Source organism: Equus asinus, chromosome 11 (assembly GCF_041296235.1).
Source record: "Equus asinus isolate D_3611 breed Donkey chromosome 11, EquAss-T2T_v2, whole genome shotgun sequence".
NCBI lineage: Eukaryota > Metazoa > Chordata > Mammalia > Perissodactyla > Equidae > Equus > Equus asinus.
Window position 1 is genome coordinate 81814961 of NC_091800.1, and position 17018 is coordinate 81831978.

A 17018-nucleotide genomic window follows, 5' to 3' on the forward strand; every position below is an offset into this window, starting at 1 on the left:
CCAGGAAAGGTTTTTCTAAGGAAAACAAAACAAAACAAAAAAAAGATGTTTATGATATAAGCTTTGGAGAGTCTTGGTCTCACATACACCTGCTCTCGTGGCTCCAATGTGGTATCACGGAGACACCCTCATTGGTTTCCTCTTCCTGAGAGAGTGCTCCCCACTTTCCAGGTGCGACCCCTCCATTGGGAAGTTCTTTCATGTCTGCGTACCTTGTGCAGATTCTGCACACCTGCACTTTCACTGAAGGAACCAGGCCTTGCACACCGGGCCTCCGTGGCAGCAGTCCCAGCTGCCACAGTCACATCTGCTCCAAATGTACCGAGATGCTGACGCCCCTCTGCTCGCCAGTCTAAAACCCGGAATTGATCGTAATCCATAACCTGTAAACAGTCACATCCTTTACACTTCAGGGAACTAAGCCCCCAGATGTTTGCACAGAGCTACGACCTGGGACAATGCTCCCGCTGTCACAGTTGACCACGGGGTGGGGGTGAAGGATTGGGCAGGTGCTGCAGCTCATGCTCCTCTCCTCATTTTAGCTCAGCCGTCCAAACTGGCAAGAGCAGACTGAAACAGGATTCCAATTCTGTGATTAGAGCAGTGCTCTCTGAGCCTTTTGGAATGTGCATCCTTATAGGTTAAAAAAAAAAACGTTTTCAGCACCCCTCTGAATAATCATCTGTATGTTTACTTATGGGTAGTGTATCCGTGTTATAGGGGGTTCCACGAGGGCAGGGGTTTTTGCCTGTGTGGTTCACTGCTGCATCCACAGCTTCTAGGACAGCACCAGGCGCTCAGTAAATATTTACCTGAGTGACTGAATGATGCTCGTGCGAACACGTATGCATCACACAGGGGTTTTAAAGGGGGAGAGTTTTTAAATAAAGATACTGCAGTGTTGTTTCCCTGTGCCCGGTGGATGATCTGCCTCAGGCCTCTCATCTATGTCCCGGGGCCCAGGCTCGCTATCCTGCTCAGGGGCGACCATCCAACCACTTCTGCATATCTTCATCCAACATCATTGAGAACATAGAACAGAGCAGGGCCAAGGACAAGGTGTCGGGGAGCCCCCTAGAGATCTCTCTCCAGGTTGACTTTGAACCGTTAATGAGTGTATTTTGGATCCATGCTCACACCTGGGAGTCCGCCTCGTGTAGAGCCCGCACTCGCCTCCTTTCCGTGGGGTCCAGCGTGCCTGCCGAGCAGAAACCCCAGGAGACGGAACATGAGGTTGACTTAGTGTTGGTGATTTTGGTGAAGTGGAAATGCTGTCTTTGAGGCTTTGGGAACGTAATATTTAAAATTAATGTTGGCTATCTCTCTTTTTCATTCATCGGAAACGTCACTGACCGGGAGCCCAGAATTGATTTAGTTGGCCTTTTCCACCCTGAATTCCTAGAAACCACACTCAGAAGGTGGATGTTTTAAATTCGTTTTTTCCCAAACTCAGAGTCAGAAAGTCCACCGCTGCGCGTGTTGCCACCTGATGGCTGGCGTCCCTGTGGTGCTGGTGAGCCGAGTTTTCACCGAGCCGCGGTCCAGGGCTCCTCAGGGCGAGAGGTTGGCTAATGAGCAGATCTCCTCAGGGGAGAAAGGAAAATAAATGTCTCCCTTACAAAGTAGCATTGCAGGAGCTTGTCCAAACGCGAAAGTGAGGGAGCTTTGTATCGAAAAAAGGATTGCGAGGTAACTAAAAATAAAAGTAACCTTGCTCTTCTTCCAAACAAATGGGCAGGTCTGCGGTTTTCAATTTGATCTTGTCTCTTTTTATTCGGTGGCTGACGTTTACATAGTGCTTACCGCGTGCCAGGCAATGATCTAAGCTGTTCTAACCGCACTTGTCACTTGATTTACTCCTCCTAACAACCCCATGAGATGGGGACTGATCTTAGCCCCATTTTACTGATGGAGAAATTGAAGCACAGGGAAGTTAAGTAATGTGCCCAGGGTCACGTCTGTAATAAGTGGAGGAACAGGACTCCCACCTGAGCCACCTGGTTCCAGAGCCCAGACCCTCCCTGGGGTCCCTCATGTGTACAAGGCAATTATGATGCCCAGCAAATCTCCTTATTTTAAGGACTTTCTTTTGAGATTAAAAAATTAAAGATCACATACAGAGTGGTGGCTTTCCTGACAGTTGCTATTATCTGTACGAGAAAACATAATATTCTTTGCTTTTCTCTCGTCTTTCCCAATTATGTTCCAGAAAAATGTGTTATCCAGTAAAGTGTTGCTATTTACACAGCCGAAGAATGTAGCAAAGAATGTAGCAAAGCCACTTTGTGGTTGTTGGTTTAGGGAGAAGGTTTGTGAGAGCTTTCACATATGTTATTCATCCAGCAAACAGCTATGAAAGGCCTATCGAGGCTGGAGCTGGGCCTCAGGGGAGGAGGGGTTCAAAGAGAATTGGCCCCTCCTCGCCTCTGGCCCCTGGCACCGTGCCTGCTGTGTGGGAGGACTCCTGATCAGATCCTTCCCTTCTTTATCCCCGCTGTAGACTCAGCTCCTGTCCAGCCCGAATTCCCACGACTCCCGTTTGCCTGGACCCCAACTCCAGCCCAAATCCCGTGGAGCACCCCCAGCTCTGCTTGCAGTCTGTCGTTCCCTCTGACTGCTCTTCCGTCAGCCATCCTCTGGCCTCTCCCTGACCCGTCTCCCATCTGACTTCACCACGTAGGAGGCTCAGCTGTCCGTTGCGGTCTCCGTGAGAGCTGAGCGCCCGTGGGCAGGGTGCTTCACCTCTCTGTAAAGTTGGGGCTGTAATAGCATCCAGGCCACAAGAGCTTTACAGGAATCAGATGGATGTAAAGTGTCTAACGCTGAACCTAGTGCAACAGCTCAAAAATATTGTCTCCTTCCGATATTTTTATTCTCTGTGGCCCCTCAATACCAGATTTTTCCCCCGAGTAATCTTCTCCTCCTTTGAAACCTCTCTGTGTCCTCTTGGCTTTCTGTGCCTCTCTATTGTTTTATGATATTTACAGGAATCTTGTATCACCCCTATTTGATCAGGAATGAGCTCCTTGAAAACAGGGACCCCGTATATTAAACATTTGGACTCCCCCCACACACACTTCACGCAATGTTCAGTGAATCCGTAAATACACGTTTAGTGAAAACGGGAGCATCTGTCACGAGTCCTCGACAGCAGTCCTGTTCTTACTGTGGGGTCTGTCTCCGTTCCAGGTGCCAGAGGTGACCCAGGATTCCCAGGAGCCCATGGGGAGCCAGGAACCCGGGGTGAGCCAGGAGACCCCGGCCCGCCAGGCCTCCCTGGCACGTCCATCGGAGATGAAGGTAACATGGTTCCCTGATGTCAAAACTAAGACCAAAGTACACCCCGTCAGATCTGCCCTCACCCACTGGGCCCTGCTGACTGACCGCACGGCTCTGTCGGGTGCTGCTCTTTCTCATAGACCAGGCATGGCAGCCCCCGTGGGTCTCGCTACGTGTGGTGGATGTCTTCACAGACCGTTGTACCTGTCACGATACCTCCCTGACTGGGTTAGATTATGCCCTGATGAGTAGCTAGCACGATTCTGTCAGCAGGCTGGAAGAGCACGGCCGTGGTCAAATGTTGCAAAGTGCTCGTAGCAACTCTGGGGCATGATCTGGGGGCAAAGAGAGGGGCATTCGTAAAGTCAAAAAGTGGTGGTGAAATACACCACTGACCTCCAGCTCTTAAGCCACTGACTGTACTGTGGATCCTCTGGTCCTGCTGGTGGCCTCCTGTGGGCGGCAGTGCCAGCTCAGCCGGTCAGTGTCAGAAGTCTCACACTGCGTGGGTTGCTGTTGCATTTCAGATGAGAAGAGAGGATTACCAGGCGAAATGGGACCCAAAGGCTTCATAGGAGAACCAGGCCTCCCTGCGCTCTACCCCGGCCCCCCGGGAGCTGATGGAAAGCCAGGGCTCCAAGGACCCCCAGGGCCCGCCGGACCACCTGGACCCGATGGTAAGTGGAGGGAACCTCCAGGGGGGGCATTCCAGTGCCCAGACAAAGGAGGCTGGCCACAGCCGCATTTTCACCTGGGTTTTCTGCTCGATAATTCCATGAACTAATGCAGGAGGCAGTGCTTTGGGTGGAGCAGCAGCTCTGGGTGCAAATGGAAAAAGCTGGTGATGGAAGAAGGGCACAGCCTGGCCAACCTGCGTCAACAGTCCCGTGGCTGTTACACACTGAGGGCGGGCTGACTGGCCCTCGGCGAGCGTCTGAGGGGGCGGTGTGGAAGCAGATGGAAACCGAAAGCTATCGGTGTCTGCGATAGCCCGTAACCCTTCATCCACAGCGGAGGGCTTACCCTTGACGTGCAGCCTCTCTCTGTTTCACCACTGACTTTAAGTAGGCTCGATAATCTGCCTTCTGAGGCCATGCAGAGCCAAAGCGACAATGGAACAGGTGACTATAGTTGATGACAAGAAGAGATGGCTTCTGTACTTCTGAAAAGAAGTGGCAGCCGTCGGCCAAGGCCGAGATGGATGGCCATGAAAGTCTATACGCTGGACAAGCATGAGAATCTGGGCCCCCCGTGCTCCCTAGGGGCAGCACGGAGTCCCAGCCCGAAGTGGTCATTCCAGGTCCCCATGTTACCATGGCTCATCTTTTAGTTAGAATGTTCTAAGGAGGCAGGAAAATGTGCACTCTGTATCTTTGAACTTGCCATCAAAAATGGTTATTCTTTTCAGCTTCCAAGTTGAAAGAGTTATGTTTCAGAGGTTGTAACATCTCCTAATGGGAACATTTCATCCCCTCAAGAGATGAGACAAATGAGGCAGTGGAAGAAAATATGAGGTCACAATTTCTTATGTGACATGGACCACATCTAGCAGCCTCTTCTTTTAAAAATATTTGACTTGAAATTCTCTGACATCCCCCTCGATAATCTCTTAGAGCTTCCTCTCTTTGGGGAAGAGCATCGTGTTTGCTGGTGGACAGTGTTTGGACTTGGCTAACGGGCAAATCCAGGCTTGAATTGCTTTGGAAGTTCCTTCTGTTTGCCGTCTCTGGAATGGAAACTGTTGGGGGTGTTAGAAGCATGTCTACTGTACATCCTTCTTCCATTAAAAACTCAGCTGTCACTTCTCTGATTCCATTTTTGTATTCTACAGAGAATTTTTAAGTTAATGTGGTTCTACTTTTCCAATTTTCCTTCAACTGGAAAAACCAGATTCTCACATTCTTTAGAAAATTTTTAGGTACAGATATTTCCCTAGGATTTGCCAAATAGTTTTGAGCAGTGTTATCTGTAATATTTTTAATTATCCTGGAAGTAACATTTATTACTGTGACATCTGGGATAATGGCTAAGTTTCTATGAGTATTATATTTCCTAAGTAAGTGGTATCTGTTGAGTTTTCCTTTTTTGGCAACAGAACATGATGTGTTAAAAATGAAAGCATAATTCCATTTTGAGAAAGACACAGTCACATGTTATCTTGCTTTGTAAATCTTGCTTAGTAAATCTATGATTTACTAACATAATTCATCTGTAAACAAATTAATTTCTGGTCCATGTTGTAGACTGAAGGGGGAATTTACAAAACAGATGGAATGGTATCCAATAAATTATATCAACCTAAAATTTTAAAAGCACACAACTTAAGTTCTCCTTGAAATATTTATTTTACCCTGTGAGACACATTGTTTCCAGATCACTTTTTTTAAAGTTATCTCTTGTACAAAAAGTAGCCAACCATAATGGCCTTTTAAAACATTTTTGTGTATAGTCATAATTTAACATCAGTGACCTAGATTCCCACAGAGTTCTTAACTTTTCCCTTATAGTGAAACTGTTGGATTCTTTTCTTGTTAACTGCATTTCATCCTGTTTTATGTGCTGCTACTGATGAAAACCAGAATTTTTAGTCTTCTGTGGTTCCAGCAAAATCAAGCTGTGAAGTCAGTCTTCTTTCTGAGCTAAATATCTTGCTTCCTCCTTGGTCCAGCTCAGTTCACTAAATCGAGTATTGAGGCAGTTCCATTGTGTTCTAGAGTAAGTCAAATGCTGCCTGGTTTGTAATGGCCCTTGGCCTCTTCAGAAAAATCGTGTGGAAAACATCTAAGAGGCACACTGCTATTCTATAGGACTTGTTTGAAGTTATTCATTTATTAGCTAACGAAAAAACACCCTAGGATGGCACCTTAAGATGGCCATATGAGGCTTTTGGACAGATTTGCAAACACTATAAGGAACCCCCACCGTCTCATTGTTCACATGTACAATGCCAACATCCCTGAAGTATCTGTGATTAAATAACCACCTTCTGATACGGTGCTTTTCCTAACACATGGGGAGAACTTGGAGATAAAATAAAGCCCACGGAGTCCACCACTGGACTGAAATGCTCCTGACCCACTCACCAGTGACCCGCAGAGCCGCATCTGGGCTGCCGTTTTGCTCCCCGGCAGCCTGTCACCCTCACAGGATGCAGTGGCATCCTCCTTCACACACGCTCCTCTTGGCCTCCCCAGATGCCCCGCCGTCTGTGCCTCTTGTTGTCTCCTGGCCTGTCCTTTCTAAGGCTCCTTGGCTGGCTCTTCCTTCTTCTTCCCCTCTGCCCATCCAGGGACAGTGGAGTTCCTTGAAGTCCAGTCTTGGCCCTTCTCTGTGTACTCGCCACCTAGATAAACCCATCCATTCCCATGAACCTAAATATGAGCTCCATGCCAGCACTCCCTAATTGTGTCTCTAGCCTAGACTCATACGAACTATTCACTTGTCGCATAGTCACCACTGTGTGTGTGGTGACCGTGTGTGTCCAGAATTGAGCTCTGGATCTCCTGCTCCCCACCCAACATGCCCCTCTCCTTGGCCTCACCCATCTCTGCAAGCCCGGGCGCTCAGGCCAGAGCACACCCACACTCTGCATCCGTGGCCCAGTCCCGGAGATTCCGCCTCTTGAATCTCGGATCTGTCCGTTGCTCTTCATTTTGCTGCCTTTGTCCTAATTGAAGCCCCCACGCTTAGTCAGCTGGAAGAGCAGCCCACACTTGAGCAGCTTCCATTCCTTCTCTCTCCAGTCAATTGTCTACACAGCCAGCGGGTCCTTTTACATGTAAATTAGACTGTGTAACTTCCCTCCTCAAAACCCTTTATGGCTTCCTATTGCCCTTGGGCTAAAATGCAATTCCTGCCTTTCCTCCTACCTCAGGGACTTAGGCATGCTTATCCTCTCTCTGGAACATCCCCTCCGCCCCTCTTGGCTGGCTCAGTTTTATTCTCTAGTGAAGGGTCAACTTCCTCAGAAAGGACTCTTCTGACGCCTGCCCCCAGCTGCAAACCGGCTTCTCCCCGTTACTTTCTCTGAAGGCTGCTGTTCTCACAGCTCTGGCTGTCGCTGCAAATTCTGTGTCGCTGTGTTTACTAAGGTGTGTCTGATGCATGTCTCCACATCTGAACTGTAAGCTCCCTGAAGGCCTGTCAGTTTTGTTTCCAACTGTATACACAGTACCTGGCACGTTGCTGGGCTAGCATAGGCGCTGGATAAATGTTGATGAATGAACAGATAGATGGATGGATGTATGAATGAGAGACATTGTCACATATGTAGTAAGAACAAATCACACAGAACAGTAGTCATTGCCACCTTTCCATAAAGATTTATCCTTCCCCAAAGCGATCTGACATTCAGATTCTGGCGTCATTTTCCCAAGCAGATGGCAAAAAGTTTTAAAATTCGGTGTTTTCCTCTCCTTCCTGCCTTCTTAATCGCCTCGTCCTCTCCTCCTCTCAGGTCCCCTGGGGTGGCTATGGCAACATGTATTTTAATTTGTTTGGAGGAGTTCTGTTGGATCCACGGAGCTGTGGGCGCTGCAGGGTTTGCAGTGAGGAGGACAGAACCAGTCAGGCAGACAGACGGACAGCCGGAGTCCATGCACGGCAGGGATGTTTCCTGGGCACGCGCAGCCCCAGTCTCACCACAAGGTGGTGCTCCTCTCGAGGGTGACACAGAGAGTTTGGTTGGCTTTTAGAGTCTCCCTCTCACACCTTTGCAGACGACGCAGGGCTTCTGAAGCCCCCTGATGCTAGCCGTGGGTCCGGAGGGGGGAGGTGAGCACGCAGAATCCAGATGAGTCACAAGTGATCTGCATTAATGACACCAACCCACGTGTGCATGTGCATGTGTGTGCGCCCTTTCCGGGACAGGACGGACTAGGGAACCGAGTTCATGTTAATATCTTATTTTGTTTTGCTTTTGTCTTTTGGGGAACCAGAAGTTGTGGGAGTGCCAGAATCCAAGACTTTAGCACATAAGTAAAACACGGGGTCAAAAAATCACAACCTTTCTTTGGAGTCAACATTTATCAAAAGTAAAGATTTTCTTCTCTAGACTTTTTTTTCCTAGACGTCTCTAGATGTCTTTCCATCCCTGAAAGCTGTGGCCTCCAGTCTCCGTGGCTTCTGAAGAGGAATTTTGGAGTGGAATTGGGGCCGGGGTCGTTCTTACCCGATGTGGGGAGACTTTTCTGGAAACCTTCCAGCACGGGGCTCAGCAGGATGCGGGGTCCCGCATGCTGTGCTAACATGCTATCCTTGTGGGTCTTCTCCTTAGGTTTCCTTTTCGGCCTTAAAGGAACAGGAGGGACAGCGGGCTACCCCGGGCCTTCTGGTTTCCCTGGGGCTCGTGGACAGAAAGGATGGAAAGGTAAGAGCCTAGGGAAGGAGGGAGAAGGCTGGAGAGACAACCTGGGCCCCAGTCCACATCCCCCTCCTCACTGTTCAGACGTGAAAACGACCCTGTTTCCTGCCGGCGCCTCCCGGTGGATAGCACCCTGGAGCAAGGCTGGGCACCCAGCACGCAGTTGCTCACCCTCCTCTGTCCTCAGTCCGCCGTCTGTGTCAGTGGGTTCCAGGGAGCGCGGAGCCGGGTACAGGACAAAGACCGTGAGCAGCGATGTCTTAGGCTGAACTGACACGACTCCTCTGAGTACTCAGCTCCAAGGCGATGTGACGGGCTCCGGCCATGGCAGGTGCTTGTGGACCAATCACCTGGTGACCCGACAGGACTCCCTGAGTTAGGGATCACTTAGCGCGAGGAGGCTGAGACTCAGGAATGACGGACCTGCCCGTCGCCTCACTCCCACCTGGTGGTAGAGGGGCAGTTGGAACCAGCTGTCCTTGTGTCCCCTTCCATCTCTATTTGGGGGACACTGCCCCTAGATCAACGCCCTTTCCAGAGAAGGACCGGCCCGGGCGGCCCCTTCTCTGCGAGGTTCTCGGGGCTCCACTGTGGCAGCTGCTCAGCTCTCCCATCCCTGAGTGTGAGTAGCCCGTTCTGGCATTTAACCACACCCAGACCTTTCTGGTGTATGTGGGATGTGTGGGTGCCTCAGCGCCCAGGGACCGACTGCAGGAATCAGACCTCTGTGGAGGAGCCGAGAAGAGTGTTCATCTGCTGCACAAGTGAATAACGAGTCCCTCCCTCTTGCTCACATGGCAGGTGACGCCGGCGACTGCAGATGCGTAGAGGGTGATGAGTTCGTCACGGGTCTGCCGGGGCTACCAGGGCCCAAGGGCTTTCCAGGCATCAATGGGGAGCCGGGCAGGAAAGGGGGCCAAGGAGATCCTGGCCAGCACGGCATCCCTGGGTTCCCCGGGTTCAAGGTGAGAGACCACTTCTGTCACAAAGCTGATGACATGTCCTTGACACTTAGCCCCATTCTTTTATTCTTGGCTTTTATTTATTGAATTAGCACATCTTTAGACCAGCAACACACACATACCTGATGCTCCATTTAAAAAAGCCACGTACTCCAAGAGGAACCTTGAAAACCTTTACTGGTGGGAATGTGAAATGGTGCAGCCGCTGTGGGAAACAGTTCGATGATTCCTCAAAAAGCTAAACATAGAGTGATCATGGGACCCAGAAAGGCCACTCCTAGGTGTAGACCCAGGAGAAATGAAAACACATGTCTACACAAAATCTTGTACACAAATGTTCATAGCGGTATTAATAATAAAAGCCAAAAAGTAGAAACAACCCAAATGTCCGTCAACTGATGAATGGATAAGCAAAACATAATCTACCCATATGATGGAATCTTATTCAGCCATAAAAAGGAATGAAGTTCTGGTCCATGCCACGATGTGGATGAACCTCAAAAATGTTACACTTAGTGAAATACAGCAGACACAAAGGAACGCATATTACATGATGCCATTCAGATGAAATGTCTAGAACAGGCCGATCTAGAGACAGGAAGTAGGTTGGTGGTTCCCAGGGGCGGGGGGAAGGGGGGAATGAGTATTTAAGGGGTATGAGTATGGGGTTTCTTTTCAGAGTGGTGAAAACGTTCTGGAATTAGATCATAGTGATGATTGCACAACCTTGGGAAAATACTAAAAACTGCTGAATTGTATGCTTTAAAATGGTGAATTTTATGGTATATGAATATCTTTTTTTTAAAACTTCTATCATTTTGAATGTAAAGCATCTTACTTTTTGAGCATTCACCTCTTCAAATTGAGTGTAGAACTGATTTCACTTTTTGTGAAGGCTCCGCTAACCCAATAAAAAGGGAAACTTCCAAGTATCATGAAGTTACTTTGGATGGATGGATAAAATTCCCTGCCCACAGATTCCCTGTGGATATCAGCTAAGTGGACTTTATTTCATGCCTTATGAAAATGTCCACTGGAGATAGATCTCTGTTCCATGACGGGTTTTAACTAACCAATGATTTCAAAGCAAATTTCAGATAAAGGCAAAAAAAAATGTTTATATGTATATATGTATATATATATATATATATATATATATACATATATATATTTTATTTTTTACTTAAAAAGAGAACTGCAGGAGATTTATAAAATGAAAAGTATATCATTTTATATGTTCAGCAATAGAGGAAAAATTGCTCAGGATGCTTGGCCAGCGATGGTTAGAATGATGTGGCTCCATGACATGGTGCAGGGGAATTGCCACCACACAGAGCTGCTGGTGCAGAAAGTGGTGACCCCTAGTTGCTTCATGGCGCGGGAGCTTTGCGGGTGAAAATAAGATCCATGGCACCTCTCAGCTCCATGCCCCGAGCTTTCTCAGAAAATGAATACAGTCATGCACCCATAACGATACTTCGGTCAACGATGGGCTCCATGTGCGACGTCGGTCCCATAAGATTGGCACCATAGAGCCTGGGTGTGTAGTAGGCTACACTGTGTAGATTTGTGTACGTACTCTGTGATGTTCACCCAGTGAGGAAACCGCCTGACGACGCATTTCTCAGAATGTGTTCCCATCCTTAAACGACACGTGACTGTCGTTTTATCCAACTGAAAATAGTAGGTGCTACATTTTATCCCAGTCTAAAAATGATACTGTCTCCAAATCGTGGCTGTCTAAGCATGTGAAAGTGTGTGTAGTGAGAATCACAAACTTAATAATGGCAAACTGGTAGGGTCTTTAGTTGTTTATAAAATGATTGAATGCTTCCTAGAAGCCAAACAGCTCCCATTTTGTGCACCTGGAACGTCCAATATCTTCCCAGAGCACATGCGTTCCCCAGCCGTATCGGGCACACACCCACAGCACTTCTGTGCCAACACCTCGGGTACTGTGTGTGTTGCATTTACTGATATGTTTGTGTGCCTGGCAACCCCCCTGCAGTAGGAATGCCTGAGAGGGTTTTCTGTTTTTTCACATCCGTGCTGAGAGAGTCTGGCAGAGTACTTGAAGGATGGGAGTCGGCCAATAGATAAATTCACCCGTCCTTCCATCCATCTGCCCAACACCTATTTCTTGAGCACCGTCTGTGTGTGAGACACTGTCCTGGATACTGAAAGAATGTCACCCTTTTCTGCCAAGAACTCAATCAGCACATCTAGTATGTTTGGAATATATGAGAGAGAGACGGAGAAAGGAACTCATAATCACTTGTAGCATTCCATTTAATTAAGCCAACACTAAAAGCTCTCATCTTCTTGCAAATAACAACAACCAAGATTTGCCCAAAAGTAGCCTTTCATGTATATTAAAATACATCCTGAACCGTTAACCTGCTCCTTTCTGCTGACTGGAAGACTTCACTAGATTTTATAGCCTAAAATGTGAGTGTCCTTGCAGTAAGCTTGTCTCAAAAGTGCGTTTGTTTCCAACCTTAATTTCACTTTGGAAGACAAGCTGTCAGTGAAATACTCTGTTGTTCTCAACGTTGAATGATCACAAATTTCCATCCTTTGTACTTGGAAGCTGGTTACCTGCTCGGATCCTAAATAACTGCAGTTGGAGTTAGCAACCGTGTAATTTAGATCGTTGCATCTCAAAAGTCCCTGAGGATGTGAATCCCTGGGCCTTTGTGGAAATACAGATTCTGGTTCGGGTGCCTCGGGTGGGGCGTGAGGTTCTGCGTTTCTAGCAAGCTCCCAGAAGAGGCTGATGCTGTGGTCCGTGGACCACACTTTGAGTAGCAAGGTTCTGGTTTTCACTGTCCAGCCATGTGTGATGACTTCCATGAAATTTTAATTATTTAAAATTAAAAATTCGGTTCTTCAGTCCCACTGGCCACATTCAGGTCCTCAATAGCCATTTGTGCTTGGTGGCCTCTGGATCGGACAGCCGGGTCTGGAGCATCTCTAGACTGCAGAGAGTTCTTCTGAACTGTTCTGGGCTTCATAATGGGTAATAGCCCTCAAGTTGTATAGATGGAAAATCATCGTCTTATCGATGTCCTTAACAGTATGAAGGAGGAAGACATTTTGTCTTTGTTTCCACAGGGAGCCCCTGGTGACATTGGACCTCCTGGGCCCAAAGGAGTGAAGGGAGATTCCAGAACAGTAACCACCAAAGGTCAGTCTTCTGTGGCCAAGCAGTCCTTGGGCCGTGTATTCTCTGGCACTGGATAAGTAGATTCACACTGTAATCCTTTCCCAGGTGAGAGGGGACAGCCAGGTGTCCCAGGGGTGCCTGGAATGAAAGGTGACGACGGCATCCGGGGGCGTGACGGGCTCGATGGATTCCCAGGCCTTCCGGGGCCCCCTGTGAGTAGCCACGCGTGTGGGACCGGCTCAGCCCTCATCCTGACCAGTCCCGTCCTTAAACACTTGAGAAGCGAACGGTGCTGGCACTGCAGTAAAACTCCCAGTGCAGCCGGCTTGATTTGAATGAGCAGAAACCATACTTTTTTAGGAAACAGTGAGTTAGGCTGGAGCCAAGCCCACAGTGAACATTTAAAAGTTAAGGAGTAAACAAATATTGCTCCTGGTGTAACATAGAACCAGAGCCTCCCAAATCGAATGTTCTAAAGTAGGGGGCTGCTGTTCTCCTCTGTTATTAAGAGCCAGCGCTCAAACCCACCGTGTCTGGTCCCAGTCCAGTGGCTTTGTCAGCGTGCATGCTCCTTCCTTGCTTGCTGGAATCTCTAAGCTGTGAACGTAAACATCTGCCTTGAGAAACCTCAGTGAGCACCCCCAGAACGCTCCCCAGTCGTCATCGTTGTCATCACTGTCCACTATCTAAGCTTGGTGCCCCATCATTTGATCTCTGCAGCAGACCTGGGAGATGGAAAGTCCTGTGCTTATCATTACACACTTATTAAAGAAGCCAGAATGCGGAGGCTGTGTGGTTTGATCAGGGTGTTTCAAACACAGAGAGCTTGGTCATTAATCAGTGACCGTCCCACTAGCTCATGCCTTTGAAAATGCAGGAGAAGAATAACCTCACTGGACAGCAGCATTTCACTTCCTAGACGCTGCTGCCTACTTGCCTCTGGAATATCCTGGGCTCATTTCACGGCTTGGGTGGGTGGGCTGGGACTTATCTGCATGACTATTGTACCAGCTCAGTTCAGATAGCTCACCATAAAGCCAGGGCCCCCGGGTTTGCCTGTGACCCTGCCCACATCATTCCTCCGACCTTCCCCATTCTTGGAGCCCCCTCCGCGTTTATTACCCCCTCACCCACCCCATGTCCTGCACCTGGTCAGTGGCTCCATCACCAGGACGTGGTGTTGCTGAGTGCCTCCCAGCTCCCTGCTTTTCTGATCCTGTCCTCTCTCCTTATTTCTGATGACCACACTGCTCTTTCTTTCTTGTCCAAAGTAAAGAATTCCTTTCCTTTAACAACGCATTAGCCTTGTGAATAGTCAATGTGTCACAAATGCCTAATCATAGCAGTAAAGTAATGTGTTTCTACTCCCATTTATCCAAATCTGTGCCTAAGTGTTCTCATGCAGAATTCTTCCTGTGAATGAAGGTCTGAATCGAGGTAGGGGCACTCGTGGTTTGGAAAGAGAAAAATAAATATTCAAACAGATTTGTGTGCCTGCCAGAACTATCTTCTATTGTGTTGCTTATGATTGTTGTAAAAACCTGTCCATCTTCCTGGGCTTTGGTTAGACCCTGACTGTAGGTTCATGCTAGTCTCTGCTGTCTTTCTGCTCTGTGTCTGTGGCACGGAATTTAGGAGAGTGAGCAAAGGGAACTGAGATATGGCTGTCTTTGAGGTTTATATATCCTTTAAGAGATCAACCAAATTTTCTCCCAGGGTGATGGCATCAAAGGACCCCCAGGGGACACAGGTCACCCAGGAGCACCCGGCACGAAGGGCATTCCAGGAGAAAGGGGTCCTCCAGGATTGGGCCTGCCAGGCCCCAAAGGCGAGCATGGTTTCCCCGGAGATGCTGGATTCCCTGGACCACCAGGCCTCCCCGGGCCTCCTGGCCCCCCAGGCTCTCCAGGACTCCTAGGTATGGAGGAGTCGTCTCTTTTACCTTTCAAAGTCAGGAGACGCTGTTGGTACTTCCATATCCACTGTTCTTCTTTGGCAATATCTAAATTCCCCGGGGGTCACATGAGCACACTGCCTGTGTTGCACCATCAGTTCTTAGCACATACACCGACACCCAGCCGTGGGGTTTTCCGGGCCCACCAGCCTCTCTCACCACTTGGAACACGGGGCCCCTCCCTCTATTGCTGAAGCCATGGGGGCTCTGCACGGAAGTTCAGAAATGGGCCTTGATCCCCTTCCCAGGGACCCACATGCCTTCCCACCACTGCCAACACACCCACACCCATGGATGCGTTAGTAACTTTCGGTGTTCCAAAACTGCCTCACTCTCTCGTTGTGTCTCACTCCCAGATTGTGATGCAAGCGTGAAAAGACCCATCGGAGGTGACGGACAGGAGACTGTCCAGCCAGGTACTGTAATGACGATCTTTGGCTTTAGGACTCTTTAAGACATCTGGTTTATAAGGTATGTGACTCTCCACCAACTGCTGTGAGCTCCTGCAGTGTGCGTTTAGCTGCAGTGAGAAATACAAGTACGTGCAAAACTTGGGGCTGGAAGCCCGTCCCCTTCAGCTGAGAGTCACAGGAAAGACGGGCGTAAGACACATGGTGGTACCAAGTCCACCCACCGGTGTAAAGCGCGTTTGTACCCGTTTACGACATTGGCGGGAACTCAACAGGTGGGTATTTTCACACTTAAAATATGTGCACAAAATATATATACATCTCTTTGTCCATATGTGTGTAAAGGACAACCATGAGTATTTGCTGGTTATATAGGGTGAAGAGTGAGTCCAAATACATGTCAGAAGAGAAAGATTTGGTCTAGTGATCCGTGCACGCTAGAAAGAGCAAGGATTGACAGAGAACAGGAGGCCATGTAGGTGACCCTGAGCCAAGGCTCAGTGGTGGGCAGGAGAAGGGAGACTCCAGAAGTTGACCTGGCTGGTGTTGGAGAGGTGAAATGGGAAGCCAGGGAGAGAGATGAGTCCTAGATACAAAGGGAATGCAACCTCAGTCAGGATTTTGAACAGAAAAGCAAAGAGGATGAGTTTTGCACGGTTTCAGGCAGTAGCAGAACATTTGGATGGTAGCAGGTCACACATGGCAGTTGAAAGTTTGGGGGTAACTCTCAAGAAAAAAGTCAGGGATGGAGAAGCAGCGTCAGCATCTGTGGGTCCCCTGCAGGAGGTTGCAGTTGAGGTGTGGGAAGGGAAGGGAACAGGCCCTCAGGGCAAGGGCGCAGAGCTGGAAGGGCAAGACGGCAGCTTTGGGAGACTAGCCAATCATGGAGATGTGGGGAGGCCCCTGGGTGGGAGGCTCTGTGGGCTGGAGGCCGTGTGCCCTGCAGACTTCCGGTTCCTTCCTCTTTATGACCTCAGCTGGCCAGTTTGCACCTCCTGTACCTCTAGTGTGGCAGAGGAGGCCAAGCTTCTGCAAACTTTGGCCATTCAGTCAGGCCAAGAGAGGAGCCCAGCCAAGTTGCAGGCAAACAGACAAAGGATGTCTCGAAGAATTGCTGTGCCTGCAAGGGGGCTCTCTCAGACAAAGGCCAGACAACAAAATCCTTCTGCTTACATGTCACTGTCCTTGGCCACACCAACCAGAAGCGGCTGCCACCCTGGCTTCATTTTGCACAGCTCAGAGCAGCTAATTGCTGTGGCTAATTCTGAAAGTATGTGGAGTCACAAAGGAGAAGTCAAAGAATTCCTTTTGAAATCAAAAGCTTTCTCCATCCACTGGTGGGCATTTCCAGACAAAGAGAGGCATTCACAGTGACTGGCTGGGGAGGACACAGATTAAGTCAGTGTGCCAAGGGAATGTCCTAAAAGAGGGCATGAATCATTTGCCAGCACAGTGCCAGTTTGTATTTGACTGGACTTAACTTGATTTGCATTTTATATTAATATTCTGATTTCATTACATGATGAAAATTAAACTTTTATTTACATCAGAATTAAGATTAATTAAGTCATTCAATTATTCCGATCATCAAATGGTAGCCAGGTTTCATGGCTGGTGCTTTCAACCCAGAGCCATGAGACTGGATATTAAAGATTGCTCTGGTTCATCTCTTTTCCTCTCTCTTCCCAGGTTGTGTTGGAGGGCCCAAGGGATCAGCAGGCCGGCCAGGACCCCCAGGCCCCACAGGTAAGGTGCTCCAGAAAACTGGAGAGCACTTCTAGCCTTCCTCCGTGTGTCTTCAGTTTTCTTCTCTCCTCCTTGTACATCTTTCCTCTGCCCCCTGCCTTCCTCCCTACCTAGACATCTCTGTGCCTCAGACTGTGGT

At 48.7% G+C, this 17018-nt stretch overlaps 1 protein-coding gene across 1 annotated transcript in view; it reads left to right on the top strand.

Annotated features, from left to right (window-relative positions):
- Nucleotides 1-17018, top strand: part of COL4A2 (collagen type IV alpha 2 chain) — a 191861-nt gene that overhangs the window by 134459 nt on the left and 40384 nt on the right. Inside the window, exons 19-27 of the mRNA XM_044779702.2 lie at nucleotides 3190-3300; nucleotides 3807-3956; nucleotides 8555-8647; nucleotides 9443-9606; nucleotides 12718-12790; nucleotides 12875-12981; nucleotides 14486-14687; nucleotides 15080-15139; nucleotides 16823-16879. Of these exons, the coding sequence (XP_044635637.2) occupies nucleotides 3190-3300; nucleotides 3807-3956; nucleotides 8555-8647; nucleotides 9443-9606; nucleotides 12718-12790; nucleotides 12875-12981; nucleotides 14486-14687; nucleotides 15080-15139; nucleotides 16823-16879 (1017 nt within the window). The remainder of the gene's footprint in view (nucleotides 1-3189; nucleotides 3301-3806; nucleotides 3957-8554; nucleotides 8648-9442; nucleotides 9607-12717; nucleotides 12791-12874; nucleotides 12982-14485; nucleotides 14688-15079; nucleotides 15140-16822; nucleotides 16880-17018) is intronic.